Raw genomic sequence first — 15,188 nt, 5'->3', positions numbered from 1 at the left:
AGGAGATTAAGAGGTAACAGGTATTGGGAATCTTGGTACCAAGGCTAGGAAGGAGAGTTTCTACCTGAGAAATTGGAGTCGCCATGAGCCCAAGAGGTAAGCCAAACTGATGTTTGAAAAATAAATCCAAAGTACAAATCCCTGAGCTTGGGAAACCCAAGTCCATAGTAGCAGAGGGAGAGAAGGTGTCTTTAGCATGTTTCAAACTTAAGTTTAAGGAAATCACTGCAAGGTCAAAAAGGGCAAGTTGCTAAAACGTTATCTGATGCTAGTACAAACAGTGTTATTCCCCAACCAACTGTGTATGTTCAGCTATTACCACACACATTCAATGTTACCATTCAGAGGCCAAGCCCATGCCCCAGAAGGCAAAGGGATGAGTTGTAGTTCTTTCTCTTTCTCCTTTATCAGAGGTGAGGGCCAGTTCTCTATCACCTGCCTCTTATATTCCATGAATTCATGTCATGATATGCCAGAATAATTACTGATCCACCAGAGTCCCAGACTGGTGGTCTGAAAACCTATCTGTTACATCAGAAGTCATTGAAGGACTTGAGAATTACAGATTTCAGCTGTCTTTGGAAACTCATGTGCCCCAAACTACTCAGTTATGAATAATCTCTGTGTAAAATGCTTGTAATCACTCCGTTCCACATTTTACCGTTGTCCCAACCACAATAACAGAGACTTGTGTAACAGAGTTGGGTAAAATGTGTAAAGCATGGTGAGTTGGTGGATAAGGCTAGCTTAAAGTGTACATTTCCTGTAGTTTAAGAAATCAGAAGCAACCAAGAAAGTGGTTGGAGGATATCAAAATAGATAGTACCATCATAAGGGAAAGACTCAATTTACCTTCACTTATATTTGCACTTTTATGTAGATATGTAGATATGATTAGTAGGGAATTAGACAAGGTTGAGCACATGGCAGAAGAGCAAAGCGCACTCCAGATGAAGGAAGAAGAAAGACGACATCGGGACCACATTAAAAGAAAACTTAGACACCGAAGACAAATTGAGGAGGTGAGAAAAACCAAATTTTAAATATTGATGGGGAAATTTTGTATAATTGTTTTATTTATAAACATTTTTAGCAGTCCCACTATATTACCCAAAGTTATTTCAGTCTAAAAAAACCTGCTATTAAAATAACAATAATTTTTAAAAATCATAACCCACTATTAATCTTTTATCACTGTTATAATAGACAAGCTTTAGTGAGATTGATACCACAAATTATATATCCATTACATTACAGTCACACCTCATCTGCTCTTAAAGTTTTAGAATTCATGTCTAATGAAAAATAATCATGCCTGTGTTCTCATTCCTCAAAATTCAACCAAGGCTATTTGTTTAGCTTCTCTGTCAAAATACACTTAAGGGCAACAGATTACATATACTGTACCCAACTGAGTCCATAAGAGAGAACCCTCTTGCCAGCATCTTTTTAGAGCCATCTTTGTAACTAGGCTTATGCTTGAATTAAGTTTCCAATATCAAAATCACGTCCTTCCTTTTGCCGTTTCATTGCATCCACCAACACATTCCCAATAAAAAAAAAGTAAGATAACCCCATTCTAAAGCCAATGTAAGATTTTCATTATGGTTGACTGGATTTCCGTAAGGCCCTTGATTTGATCTAAGTTGCTTATTGGTAAAATACAAAAAAAGGATTATGAAAGAGAACTCCTGCTGACCACTTTAAAATTGTGCTCCTTAGGAATGGAAGAAAAAAGAAATGTTACTTCTGTCAAAGATTGAAGAAGAAGTAAAAAGAAAAGCAAGAGTTGAGGAACAACGTCGAAAAACCAGACAAGAAACTCACCAGAAGGTCAAGTGAGCTTTTACCAATAACTTAGGCTATTTGAGAAAAAACTTTTGCCAATTTTTATATATAAAAGCGTGAATTGTCAGAAGTGGCCTCAACTTATAAGGATAGCTATTCATGGAGAGACCCAGGCTGGTCTGAAATAGGACCAGTCTCCAGAAAGTAGGCAATGATTTAAATTGGATTTAGTTGTTAAAATATATTCTTCATGCTGAACAACAAAAGGAAACTTACCCTACTACCTTCCTAGCTTTGTACTCATTATGACTTTAGAAATCTTAAGGCAGAAATAAGGGCTCCCTTCAAATATATCGTCATATTTGAAATATCTGTTTTGCATTTTCCAGTGGCAAGTTGATATTAAATTTTTTTAACATATTAAATGTATATTTTTTAATATTTTAGAAACAAGGACTTCTAGAGAAAAAAATCGCTTATCATTTACAAAAAATGCAAATGAATGAGCTTAAGAAAGTAAAACAGGAGGGAATTACATTTGAAAGCAAAGGACAAGATGAAACAGAAGGTGAGAGAAAGAAAATAAAAGACAAAATAGCCAAGTAGAACATGCATATCTCTATATTAATTATTGGTGGCTCTGTGAAACCCCTCTGTGTGCTTATACAGTGAAGTCACAAGGCCCTTGCAATGGAAAATCCTAGAAGCTCACACTACCTGTGCCAGGCACTGTGCAAGGCATTTCCCAGTTACAGCTCAAGTTGTAAAGTATATACAGACACACACACACACACATATATACACAATATTATTACATTATATACATTATAACAAATTAAACACTTCTATAAAGTGTCTCAGTAGACAAGACTGCCTTACTGTAGATTTAAAAAGAAGACAGTAAGGCGAAACAGTACCCAAAAAAAAGGTAAGACAGAGAGAGCAAGAGAGAGAGAGAGAGATACAGAGGGAGAGAGAGAGAAAAGGAGCCAGTAAGAGAAAACACTACCAAAATAATAGATTAGAGCAAAGAGGGAGACAATGAGAGAGAAATATAGAAAAAAATTTAACTAAGGATCAGTAAGAAAAGATTATACAAAACAGAGAGCAAGCTAGTAAGAGAAAGAAAGAAAAACAGGTTTTTTAAAAAAGGAGATAAGAGACATTTAAAATACACTAAGCAAGAAGAAGAAATAGAAAAAAATAAGAAAAGGTTAAAAAAGAAGAGGCAGTAAGAAAAGATGGTACAAAAAGAAAGAATGAAATGGAGAGAGGGAGAGGAAGAGAATGAATGAATGAATAAGAGAGAAAAGGAAAGAAAATTGAGCAGAAAAAGCCAGTTAAGAAAACACACACACACACACATAGGATGAAGGAGTGGGAGGAAGACAAAGGCAATGAAACAAATAAGAGAGACAAGGAGAAGAAGGAAGAAAGGCGAACAGGCAAAGAAAAGAGAGAGAGAAAGAAAAGCAGCAAGAAAAAGACAGAAAAAAACACAGGAGGAAAGAGTGAGTAGGGAGAGAGAGAAGTTTAAAAAGGCTAAGTCAGTAGGAAAAAGTAAAATAAAAAGAATGTGAGAGTGAGAGAGAAGAATTTGAAAAAGAGGAGCTAGTAAGAAAATCACATACAATCGGGAGGAGAGGTGACAGAGAGAGATGAAAAATAAGAAGTCAGTAAAAGAAGACAAAGATAGATAAGATAGATAGACATTAAAAAGGAGAAGTCAGTAAGAAAAAGTAGTACAATGAAAACAGAATGAATGAAAGAAAAGGACACAGTAGGAGGGGGAGAACAGGAGGAAAAGAAAATATTAAAAGAAGGAGGCAGTAAGAATGGCAGTAAAAGGAAATATGGAAATAAAGCAAAAAAGAAAAAAGACAAAGACAAAGAGCAAAATGAAAAGAGGAGAAATAGAGACAGAGCAAAAGGGAGAGAAAAAAAGAATAGTACAAGAAAGAAAGAGAAAGATTTAAAAAGTAACAAAAGACAGTAACCTTAAATGAGAGAGAGAAAGACATAAAATATGAACAGACTTTAAAAAGGAAGAGCTGGTAGCCAGTAAGAAAGGCAGTACAGGAAAATATAGAAAGAAAATCGAGAAAGAAGGGAGGGAAGGGAGAGAGAAAGAGGGAGATAAAAGAAACATAAAGGGAAAGTAGGTAAATAAAATGAGGTCAAAAAAGAGGAGCCAGTAAAAAGGCAGGACAAAAAAAGATAGAAGGAAAGATGAGAGAGAAAGAGAGAGAGGGAGAAGGAAAGAAAACAGTTGGACGAGAGAAGACTGTAAAAAGAGAATAAAATATGGAGGGAGGGAGAGTGAAGGGAGAGAGGGAGGAAGGCAGGCATGCAGGCAAGCAAAGAAAAGAGAGTAAAGAAAAGGAGTGAGAAGGAGATATTGAAAAAGGGAATAAAGGAGGAAAGGAAGGAAAGAAAAAGAAATTTTAAAAAAAGGATCAGTCAGTAGGAAAAAGAGTAAAATAAAAAAGAAGAGGGAATGTGATTGTGTGAGAGAGAGGCTTGAAAAGGAACCAATAAAAAAACTGTAGGGGCCGGCCCTGTGGGCTAGCGGTTAAGTTCAGCATTCTCCCACTTCACTTCAGCAGCCCAGGTTCCGTTCCTACACCACTCGTTAGTAGCCATGCTATGGCAGCAACCCACATACAAAATAGAGGAAAGTTGGCACAGATATTAGCTCAGGTCCAATCTTTCTCACCAAAAAATAAATAAATAAAGCAGTAAAAAGAATACAGTAAAATGAAGATGGATAGATTACTTGATAGCTAGATAAGCAGGTAGATATAGGTAGGAAGGTAAAAAGAAGCTAGTAAAAAAGATAATACAAAAAAGGAAAGAGTTACAAAGAGAGATAGAAGGAAAGAAAAGAGTTTAAAATTTAAAACTGAAGCCAGTAAGATGAGAGTAGAAGAAGGCAGGGAGAAGGCGAGGAGAGAGGGAGGCTGCAAGGGAGAGGACAGGGCAGTTAGAGGGAGAAAGATAAGAAGGAAAAGAGTAATGAGGGACAAAGTAGGGAGGGAAGGAGGGTGGAGGGCAGGTGGGAGGAATGGTGAGAAGGAGGGAGAGGAAGGAGGGAAACAGGGGAGGGAGGGAGGAAAAATGCTTGCAGGCCAGCAGGTAAAGAAGACAGAAAAGCCAGAAAGAGTGTGAGAGAAGGTCCTCAAGAGGCATACAGAAAGGGAGAGGGAGGAAGGAATCAAAGAAGGAAAGAAGGAAGAGGTCAAGAAAGAAAAGAAAAGGTATAAAAGGGATGAATAACTAGGAAAAAGAAGAATAAAATAGAAAAGAAGAAAGAGACAATGTGAGAGTGAGAGACAGGAAAGTGTTTGAAAAGAGGGAGCACACAACAAAATCAAGTAAAATTGTGAATACATTGCAGGGATAGAGAGACATTTAAAAAGTGAAATTCAGTAAAAATACAGTAAAATTAAGATGATAGATGACTGCTGGCTAGCTAGATGATAGATAGATGGATGCAGATATTTAGAAATAGATAGAATGGACTTTTAAAAGGAGAAGCCAGCAATAAAGACAGTACAAAAAAGAGTTAAAAAGAAAGAAGGAATACAAAGTTTAAGAAGAGGAGCCGATAAAAAGAGAATAGAAGAAGAATGGAAGGCAGGCAGAAAGGAAGGGAGTGTAGAGGGAAGGAGGAGGGAAGGCAGGGTAGAAGGAAGGGCAGGTGAATGAGAAAGAAGGAAAGAATGGAAAGAAAGAAGAAAGGAAGAAGGGAGAAGAGGAAGGATGGAAGGTAGGCAGGCAAAGCCAAAAAGAAAGACAGTTAAAGAAAGGGACTAATAGAGTGACAGATACAAAGGGAATGAAGGAAGGGAGGGAGAGAGAGAGGAAGGGAGATAGAAAAGAGTGAATGAGAAAAAAGGACAAGTCAATACAAAAAGTATAAAGAGATTAAATATGAGAATGAGAGAGAAAGGTGTTTGAAAAGGATGAGCCAGTAAGAAAATCAAGTACCACTGTCTTTGGATGTGAAAGAGATTCAGAGATTAAAAGCAATGATAATTTTTAACAAGCCCTAAAATATAGATAGAATGATAGACAATTTATAGTTAAACAGGTAGATAGATAGACAGGTGGACAGAAAGACTATAAAAGGAAGTACCAGTAAAAATGTAAAAAAAAAAAAAAAAGTACAAGAAAAAATTAAAAGCAGGAGCCAGGAAAAAAAGGAGTTAAAAAAGATGGGAAGGAGGGAGCGAGGAAGGGAGGGAGGAAAGGAAGGTAAACAGGCAAGTTTAAAAAGGATAAGTTAGTAGGAAAAAGTAAATTAAAGGAGAAAGAATTTGAGAGCGAGAGAGAGGAGTTTGGAAAGATGGAGCCAGTAACAAACTTAAGTACAATTGTAGGGGTGAGAGATTAAAGAGTAGAAGCCATTGAAGAAGACAGTAAAAGATAGACAGTTAGATAGGTAGATAGATAGATGGATAGATAGATAGGTAAGTAGGTAGGTAGGTAGGTAGATAGATAGATAACAGATAGATAGATAATAGATGAGAATTTTAAAAGATGCCAGTAAAAAAGACAATAGAAAAAGAGAGGCTTAAAGGAGAAAGAAGGAAACAAAAAAGTGTGAAAATAGGTGCCTGTAAAAATACAGTAAAATCAAGCAAAGAAGGAAGGACAAGATGCATGCATTCATTCAGGCAAAGAAAACAGAAATCCAGAGTATGAAAGAAAAGGAGTAAGAAAGACCCAGGGAACAAAGAAGGAAGGGAGGGAAGAGACAAAACAAAATGCAGAAGTTTAAATGCTATGATTAAGTAGAAAAAGGAGTAAAATAAAGGAGACAAAGCTATTGAGAGTGATAGAAATAGGGAGAGGCCATTGAAAAGGAGGGGCCAGTATGAAAATCAGGCCACTATGGGGGGCAGGGGATTTTAAAAAACCCCCCCAGAAAAGAACATTAAATAAGATAGATATATCAATGATTGATAGATAGGAATGCAGGTAAACAGACATTTAAAAAATTAAACACGTAAGTCAGAAAAATAGGACCAGCAAAGGGAAGGAAAAAGGGAGAGACAGAAAGAGAGGTAAGTGAAGAATATAAGGTCAGGGAGCGAGACAGGAAGGAAGGGGGGGAGGGGGCAAGCATGCAAGCAGGCAAAGAAAAGAGAAAGAGTAAAAGAAAGGAGAGCTAAAGAGACTCAGAAGAGAATAGAGGAAGGGAATTGGGAAGAGATTTAAAAGTAAGAGACTCATGTACAGTTGGGAAAGGGGAGGAGAAAGATTTTTTAAGGCAGTAAAAATACAGTAAAATGAGGATAGATGATTGACAGGTACATAGGATGATAGGAAAGTAGATAGGTAGACATATAGGTAGATAGAATTTTAAAAGGACAATCTAGTAAAAAAAGCATATGAGGGAGAAAGAGGGAGAAAAAGAGAGAGAGAAGTTTAAACAGGAGCCAGTAAAAAACAGTTTAAGAAGGAAAGGGGAAGGGAGGGAGGAAGGGAGAGGGAGAAGGAAGGAAAGCAGGGAGAAAGGAAGAAAAGGGAGAGGGAGGGAAAATTTGGCAAGGGAAGGGATGGAGGGAGAGGGGAGGGAAGGAAAGAAGGAAGGAGATAAGGAAGTTGGTAGTTTACAGTCACGCATTGCTTAATGGGGATATGTTCTGAGAAATGCCTCCTTAAGCGAATTCATCATTGTGCAAACATCATAGAGTGTACTGAAGGGGAGCAAAATTTGCCACCCCAAAATGTATCTCTAACATGAGATTATTTTAGGCTGATTATTTTTAAGAAACAAAAGACTCAGAAAGTTTTTCTCCTTACCTCCCCCTTAACTGCCTAAATTCGGATTAAAAAAAAACATGTCTCAGGAAGCAGCTATCACCTTAGCTTCACATGAACTAGGTGGTAGATGGGGAGGAAATTAGAAAAGCCTGTTTGTTGGCCTTCCCTCTGTGTTCTCTGTTTCCATGTGTTCAAACACTTGTTTTCCAAACATTTGCTCCTTTTCACCTACCTGTGAATTATCTTCTTTTCTTTGAAGTCCTTGACTCTCCCCACCCCTAACTTCTTCTCTTGTCTTTAGCTGAGAACGGTATTTAGGGTGAGAGCATCAGTCATTTTGGCGAGTTACTCAGTTTTCCTGGGTTTCTCCCATGTTTACATGTTATTAAAATTTGTTTTTCTCCTGTTAATCTGTCTCATGTCAATTTAATTCTTAGACCAGGCAGAAGAACCTAGAAGCGTAGAGGAAAATTTCTTCCTCCCCTGCAGGATTTACACAAACCTAGATGGTATAGCCTGTTACACACCTAGCCTATATGGTACTAATCTTATGGGAACACCATCGTATATGTGGTCTGTCATTGACCAAAACATCATTATGCAGTACATGACTATACAGGCAGAGAGAGAAAAAGAATGAAAGAAAGACATAGAAAAAAAACCCCAAAATAAACAAATTGACCTTTAAAATGGATGAATCAGTAAGAAAAAGAGGAAAATAAAAAGAGATGAATATGAGAGTAAGAGGGGAGTTTGAAAAGATTAGTCTGTAAGAAAATCAAATATACTTTTTTCTGTGTGTGATATAAAAAGTAGATGTCAGTTTAAAAATACAGTAAAATAAAAATTAATGATTACTAGATAGCTGAGTGGGTGTACTGGTAGATGATAGTTTTAAAAAGAGGAACCAGTAAAAAATAGTATAAGAAAAAAAGAGAAAGGAAGGAGGAAGGGAAGAAAGGAAAGATGTCAGGCAGGCAGAGAAGGACAAAGGGAGAAGGAAAGGGATCAAGAAAGAGAAAGAGAATAAAAGAACAAAGGAACAAAGAATGAAAAGGAAGAAAATGAAGTTTAAATCATACTAGTGAGTAGGAAGTAGAGAAAAATAAAAAGAATGTGAGAGAGTGGTGGAGGAGTTTGAAAAGAAATCAGGTATGAAGATCAAGTACAATTGTGGAGGATAGGAGGATATTCAAAAAGTAAAATTAAGTTAAAAGTAAAGTGAAATGAAGATGGATAAATAAATAGGTAGAAAGAAAGAATGGACCTTAAGAAGAGAAGTCATTTAAAAGCAGTACAAAAGAAGAAAGAGAGAGAGTTACAAAAGACAGAAGGAAAGAGAAAGTTTAAAAAGAGAAGCCCGTCAAAAAGAGTATAGGAAGAAGGGAGGGAGAGAAGAAGGGAGGAAATTAGTTTATAAAGGATGAGTCAGGGGCGAAAAGAATTACATAAACAAGGAGAGAGAGAAGGGAGTTTGGAAGGGAGGATACAGTAAGAAAATTAAGTACAATTGTGTGGGGTAGGGGAGAAATTTAAAAAGTAAAAGTCAGTACAAAAAGACAGTAAAATGAAGATAGATAGATGATTGACAGCTGGATAGGTAGCTAAGTAAGTATGAAGCTATGTATGTAGGTAGGTATATAGCTATAAAAAGAAAGAGAGGGAGGGAGGAAGGAAGGACAGACTTTAAGTAGAAGCCAGTAAAATAGGCAATACATCCAAGAAAGGGAGAGAGAGCTATAGAAGAGAGAGAAGGAAAGAAAAAAGTTTCAAAATGAAGAGCCAGTAAAAAGAGAGTGAAAGGAGGGAGGGAAGGAAGAAGGAAAAAGACAGAGAAACATAAGTTTAAAAGGGATGAGACTAGAAAAAGTACTAAGATAACAAAGGAGAGACAATGTGAGAGAGAGACAGAGAAGTTTGAAAAGGAGCAGCTAGTAAGAAAATTAAGTACAATATGGAGTGCAGAAAGCAAAAGAGCCATCTAAAAAAGAAGTCAGTTTAAAAATACATTGAAATTAGATAGATGGATCAATCAATACATACATACACACTTACATACATATGTTGATACACAGATACATACAGAGCTGATTTTTAAAAGGATAAACCCATAGTAAAGACAGGACAAAAAATAATGTGAGAAGAAAGAGGAAAAAATTTTTAAAGTAGCCAATATAATGAGAGTAAAAGAAATTGAGAAGAAAGGGATGGAAGGAGGGGTGGACAAAGAGAAGGAAGGGACAGGGAAAAAAAGAATTTTATAAGGGAAGAGTCTCTGGGAAAAGGAGTAACAAAAAGAATGTGAACATGAGTGAGAGTGAGAGGATGCTGACAAGGAGAAGGTAGTGGGAAGATTAAGTACAGTCATGGACAGGAGAGAGAGATCTAAAAAGTAGTTAACAAATACAGTAAAATAAAGATAGATAGGAAGATTAGATAGATAGGGAACAGATTTAAAAAATAGAAGCCAGTAAAAATGGCAGTACATAAAAAGAGAGTTGCAGAAGAGAGAGAAAAATTTTTTTTTGAGCAGAGCTTTTTAAAAACTATAAGGGGGAAGATGAGGAGGGAGGAGGGACAGAGAGGAGGGATGAAAGAGAAAAAGTTTAGAGATGAGTCTGTAGGAAAGAGTTAATTAAAGAAGGAGAGAGTATGTGAGAGTAAGAGGGAGGAGTCAGTAAGAATATCTGGTACAACTGTGTGGTGTGGGAGAGATTTAAAAAGTAGAAGTCATTAAAAAGACACTAAAATATACATAGATGATTTATAGCTAGATAGACAGCGAGGTATATGGATACGTACAAAGGAAGATACGTGATTGACTGAAAGAAAAGAAAGGAGATAGATAGAAAACTAGATAGGTAGGTAGATAGATAGATAGATTCATACATACATACACACATATAGAAAGGACATTAACAGGCAGAAGCCAGTAAAAAAAAAAGAATAGAACGAGAGTTAGAAAGAGAAATGAAAGGAAAGAAAAAGGTTTAAAAAGAGAGTAAAAGAATGGAAGGAAAACAAAGGAGGGACAGATAAGGGAGAGACAGAGGAGGGAGGGAAGGAAGCAGAAAGAGTGAGAAGGCAATGAAGGAAGGTGGAGGGAGGAAGGGCATTGAGGGAGAGGATGGAGAAAGGAAAGAAAAACATTAATAACGAAAGAAACAAGAGAAGGAAGGAAATATGAAGGGGGCAAAGAGAGGGAGGAAGGAAGAAACAAAGAAAGGAAGTAGACAGATGAAAGGAAGAAAGGGGGCTGGAAAGAAAAAGTTCTGAGATGAGTTCCTAGGAAATAGGAAAAAATAAAAAGAAAAAAAATGTGAATGTGAGATGACAGTGAGAGGATGTTGAAAAGTAGGAGGTAGTGAAAAATTAAGTACAGTTGTGAAAAGCAGCCTGAGAGAAAGAGATCTAAAAAGATGAAGTAAGATAACAAATACAGTAAAATAAAATAAGTACAGAGATACAGAGATACATAGATTAAAAAAAGACTAGACTTTAAAAGTAGAGGCCAGTAAAAAAAAAAGGACTGTAAAAATAGATAAATAGAAGGCATTGTAGAACAGAGAAAGAAAGGAAAAAAGTTTAAAAGAGAAGCAGGTAAGAAAGAGTTTAGGAAGGGAGGAAAAGATGGAAGGAAGGGGAAAGAAGGGATGGAGGGAGGGAAGGAGAAAGAAAATTTTGAAAGGGATGAGGCTAGGAAAATTGATAAAATTAAAAAAGTAGCAGAGTGTGAGAGTAGGAGACACAGAGAGGAGTTTAAAGCAGGAGTTACTGTGAAAATTAGGTACAAGTGAAGAAGGCAGGGAGAGAAAGAAAGATCTAAAAAGAAGTAAAAAATAGAGTAAAATAAAAGTGGGTAAATTGATGACAGCTATGCAGTAGGTAGGTGGATAGAAGATAGATAGATACATAGATAGATGGATAGGATTTCAAATAGGAGAAACCAGTAGTAAGATAGGACCAAAAATATAGAAAATGAGAGGGAAGGAAAGAAATTTTTAAAAGAAGTCAGTAAAAGTAGAAAGGAAGAAAGGAAGCGGGTAAGCAGAAGGAAAGAAGGAAGAAAAGTTTATACAGGATGAGTCAGTAAGGAGAAGAGTTACATAAAGGAAAAGGAACGTGAGAGTGTGAGGGAGGACCAGTAAGAAAATCAAGTACAGTTGTGTGGTGTGCGAGAGATTTAAAAAGTATAAGTCAGTAAAGAAAGACAGTACAATAAAGACAGAAAGAAAGATGATTGATTGCTGTATAGCTAGCCAGCCAGCTAGGCAGGTAGGTAGGTAGAAAGAACTGATTTTAAATAGGAGAATGTAGTAGTAAAGACAGGACAAAGAAGTATAAAGAAAGAGAGACGAAGGAAAGAAAAAAGTTTAAAAAGAGGAGTAGTAAAAAGAGAGAAAAAGAAGAATTAAAGAAAGGAGAGAGGAAGGAAGGAAAGAAAGAGGAGGGAGGGAGGAAGAAAAGAGGGATAAAAGGAGGAAGGAGGGAGGGGAAAGACAGGGAGAAATGAATGAAGGAAGACAGAAGGGAGAGATGCCAGGGCAGATGGATAGACAGAAGAAAGAAGGAGGCAGGAGAAAGGAAGAAAGAAATGAGGGAAGGAAGGATGAAGAAAGCAAAAGGGAGGGAAGAGAGAAGAAGGAAGGAAGGTTTGCATGCAGGCAGGGAAAGAAGAGAGAAAGAGAGACAATGAAAGAAATAGAATAAGAAAAGATAAAGGGTATGAGCAAGGAAGGGAGGGAGGGAAGGAAGGTAGAGTGGAGGGCAGAGAGATCTAAAGAGAAGTCAGTTAAAAATAAAGATGGATGGATGGATGAAAACTAGGTAGGTAGGTAGACAGGGTTTTATAAGGAGGGCCTGGTACAAGAGATAATATTAAAAGATAGGAAGAGAGAGAGTGAAGGGAAAAAAGTTTACAAGGGGAACCAATAAAGAAAGGAGTATAACAAGAATAGAGGCAAGAAGGGAGGAAAGGAGTAGGAAGAAAGAGAAGGAAGGGAGGGATGAACTGAGGATGTAAGGAAGGGAGGAGGTATGGAGGAGGTAGGGAAGGAAGGAAGGCAGAAGTGCCGGCTCACAAAGAAAAGACAAAGAAATCCAGAGGGAGAGAGTGAAAGGAGTAAGAAGGAGACATAGAGACAGGCAATGAAGGTAGAAAGGTGGAAGGAAGGGAGAGAGGGAGGGAGGGAGAAAGGGAAGGAGAGATGGAGAAAGGGATGATGGAAAGAAAGTAGAAAAGAAGGAAGAAAGAAAAGTAGTTTATAAATGATGAATCAGTAGGGAAAAGAGTTAAATAAAGGAGAATAAGAAAATGTGAGAGAGAAGGCCAATAAGAAAACGAGGTACAGTTTTGTGTGATGGGGAGGAGATTTAAAAAGTAGTAGTCAATATTTTTAAAAAGACAGTAAAATAAAGAATGATAGACACCTGGGGTAGGGGGAGAGAACAGACTTTAAAAGGCATAAGCCAATATAAAAGACCATACAAAATAGATGTAAAGAGTTAGAACAAAAGAAATAGAGATGAGGGGGGCCGGCTCTGTGGCCGAGTGGTTAAGTTCACACGCTCCACTGTGGCAGCCCAGGGTTTGGATCCTGGGCGTGGACATGGCACCGCTCGTCAGGCCACGTTGAGGCGGTGTCCCACATCCCACAAGTAGAAGGACCTGCAACTAAGATATACAACTATGTACCGGTGCGGGGGGAGGGGGGGTGGGAAATAAAGCAGGAAAAAAATTAAAAAAGGAAGATTGGAAACAGTTGTTAGCCCAGGTGCCAATCCTTACAAAAAAAGAAAGAAATAGAGATGAAAAGAAAAATCTTTAAGAACAGAAGCCAGTAAAAAAAAAAAAAAAAGAAAGAATGGAAGGTATGAATGAGGGAAGGAAGAGAGGGAGGAAGGAATGGAAGAAGGCAAGAGTGAGGGAGAGATAAAGGGATGAAGGAAAGAAGGGAAGGAAGGAACAGAGAAAGAAAGACAGAGAGGAGGACAGTGAATGAAATGGAGCTAGGAAAGACACAGAAAAAGGCTGTTAAAGGAAGAAGAAAAGAAGGAAGGGGCAAGATAGAAAGGAGGAAGTGAGAAGGAAGAAAGTTGTTCAAAGTGATTAGTCTGTAGGAAAGAGTAAAACAAAAGAAATGAAGGAGAATGTGAGAGAAGAGACAGAGGTTTAAAAAGGAGCAGCTAGTAAGAAATTTAAGCACAATTGTGGACAGTGTGGAAAGAAATCTAAAAAGAAGTCAGTTAAAATCTAACAGTGAAATAAGATGGATGAACGACAGTTAAATAGGAAGGCAGGTAGATAGGTGGGTAGGTGTATAAAATATAAATAAAACCATAGATAGATGATAGATAAATGATGGATGGATAGATAGATAAATAGATAGATGGATAAAAAGAACTTATTTTAAAAAGGAGAATCCAGTAAAAAAAAGTCAGTGCATAAGATAGTAAAAGAGTTAGAAAGGGAAAGAAGAAATGAAAAACGTTTTTAAAAGGGGCCAGTACAGGGGCCAGCCCGGTGGCGCAGCAGTTAAGTGCGCATCTTCTGCTTCGGCGGCCCGGGGTTCACCAGTTCGGATCCTGGGTGTGGACATGGCACTGCTTGGCACGCCATGGTGTGGTAGGCGTCCCACATATAAAGTAGAGGAAGATGGGCACGGATGTTACCTCAGGGCCAGTCTTCCTCAGCAAAAAGAGGAGGATTGGCAGCAGTTAGCTCAGGGCTAATCTTCCTTGAAAAAAAATAAAAATAATAAAAAATAATAATAAAAGGGGCCAGTACAAAGAGAGTAAAAGAAAGAGAGAAGATGGGTAAGATAGGATAAAGTAGAGTAGGGTAGGGTAGGATGGGATAGGATAGGGTAGGGTTGGGTAGGATAGGGTAGGATAGAATAGAGTAGGGTAGGGTAGGGTGGGATAGCATAGAGTAGGATGGGATAGGATAGGGTAGGGTTGGGTAGGATAGGGTAGGATAGAATAGAGTAGGGTAGGGTAGGGTGGGATAGGATAGAGTAGGATGGGATAGGATAGGGTAGGATGGGATAGGGTAGGAAGAGAGGAAGGCAGGCTTGCAGACAGGCACAGAGGAGAAATAGAAATACAGAAAGGGAACAAGAAAAAGACATAAAGAAATGGAATAAGAGGAGGAAAGAATGAAGGAAGGGAGGAGGAAACATGAAGAGAAGACGTTTAAAATGGGATAATTTGTAAGAAAATGTAAAATAGAGAAAAATAGAATGAGAGACAGAAAAGAGAAAGAAAAAGGAAAGAGTCAAAGACAGAAAGAGAGGAAGAATGTTTCACAAGCAGGAAGGAACCAGTAAAAATAAAGTGCACAAAAAAGATAAAAGAAAAAAGAGAAAGTCATAGAAGGATAGAAAAGGAAGGAAAGAAACAGAGAACAAAAAATGAGAAAAGTTTAAAAATGAGAAGCCTGTAAGAAGATTTTACATAATAGAGAAAGAAAAAGAAAAGTTTAAAAAAGAAGAGCCAATAATAAATTTGACATAGACATAAAAAAAGAATGAATAAGAAAAGACTACAAAAATGATAGTGTTAGAGAGAAAGAAAAGAGGAAAATAAAGATGTTTAACAAGGAAGAGTTAATAAGAAATGCCACTGCA

The 15,188-nt window shown here is 37.4% G+C and overlaps 1 protein-coding gene and 1 long non-coding RNA gene across 9 annotated transcripts in view; one reads left to right on the top strand and one right to left on the bottom strand.

Moving 5' to 3' along the window:
* The window catches only part of LOC103564817 (fibrous sheath-interacting protein 2-like), a 79,656-nt gene that overhangs the window by 5,512 nt on the left and 58,956 nt on the right, over positions 1–15,188 (top strand). For all 8 annotated transcript variants that reach the window (XR_011536075.1, XM_070605384.1, XM_070605382.1 and 5 more), the window contains 3 exons: positions 881–1,022; positions 1,723–1,833; positions 2,236–2,356. Coding sequence is in view for 7 of the 8 variants with exons in the window: in XM_070605384.1 (XP_070461485.1) it covers positions 881–1,022; positions 1,723–1,833; positions 2,236–2,356 (374 nt within the window). In the remaining variant the exon portion in view is untranslated. The remainder of the gene's footprint in view (positions 1–880; positions 1,023–1,722; positions 1,834–2,235; positions 2,357–15,188) is intronic.
* Positions 1–15,188, bottom strand: part of LOC139081101 (uncharacterized) — a 92,943-nt gene that overhangs the window by 40,370 nt on the left and 37,385 nt on the right. The gene's annotated exons all lie outside the window — the stretch shown is intronic.

Source organism: Equus przewalskii, chromosome X (assembly GCF_037783145.1).
Source record: "Equus przewalskii isolate Varuska chromosome X, EquPr2, whole genome shotgun sequence".
NCBI lineage: Eukaryota > Metazoa > Chordata > Mammalia > Perissodactyla > Equidae > Equus > Equus przewalskii.
The sequence above is the reverse complement of the archived record's forward strand: the minus strand, read 5'-3'. Positions and strand labels throughout refer to the sequence as shown.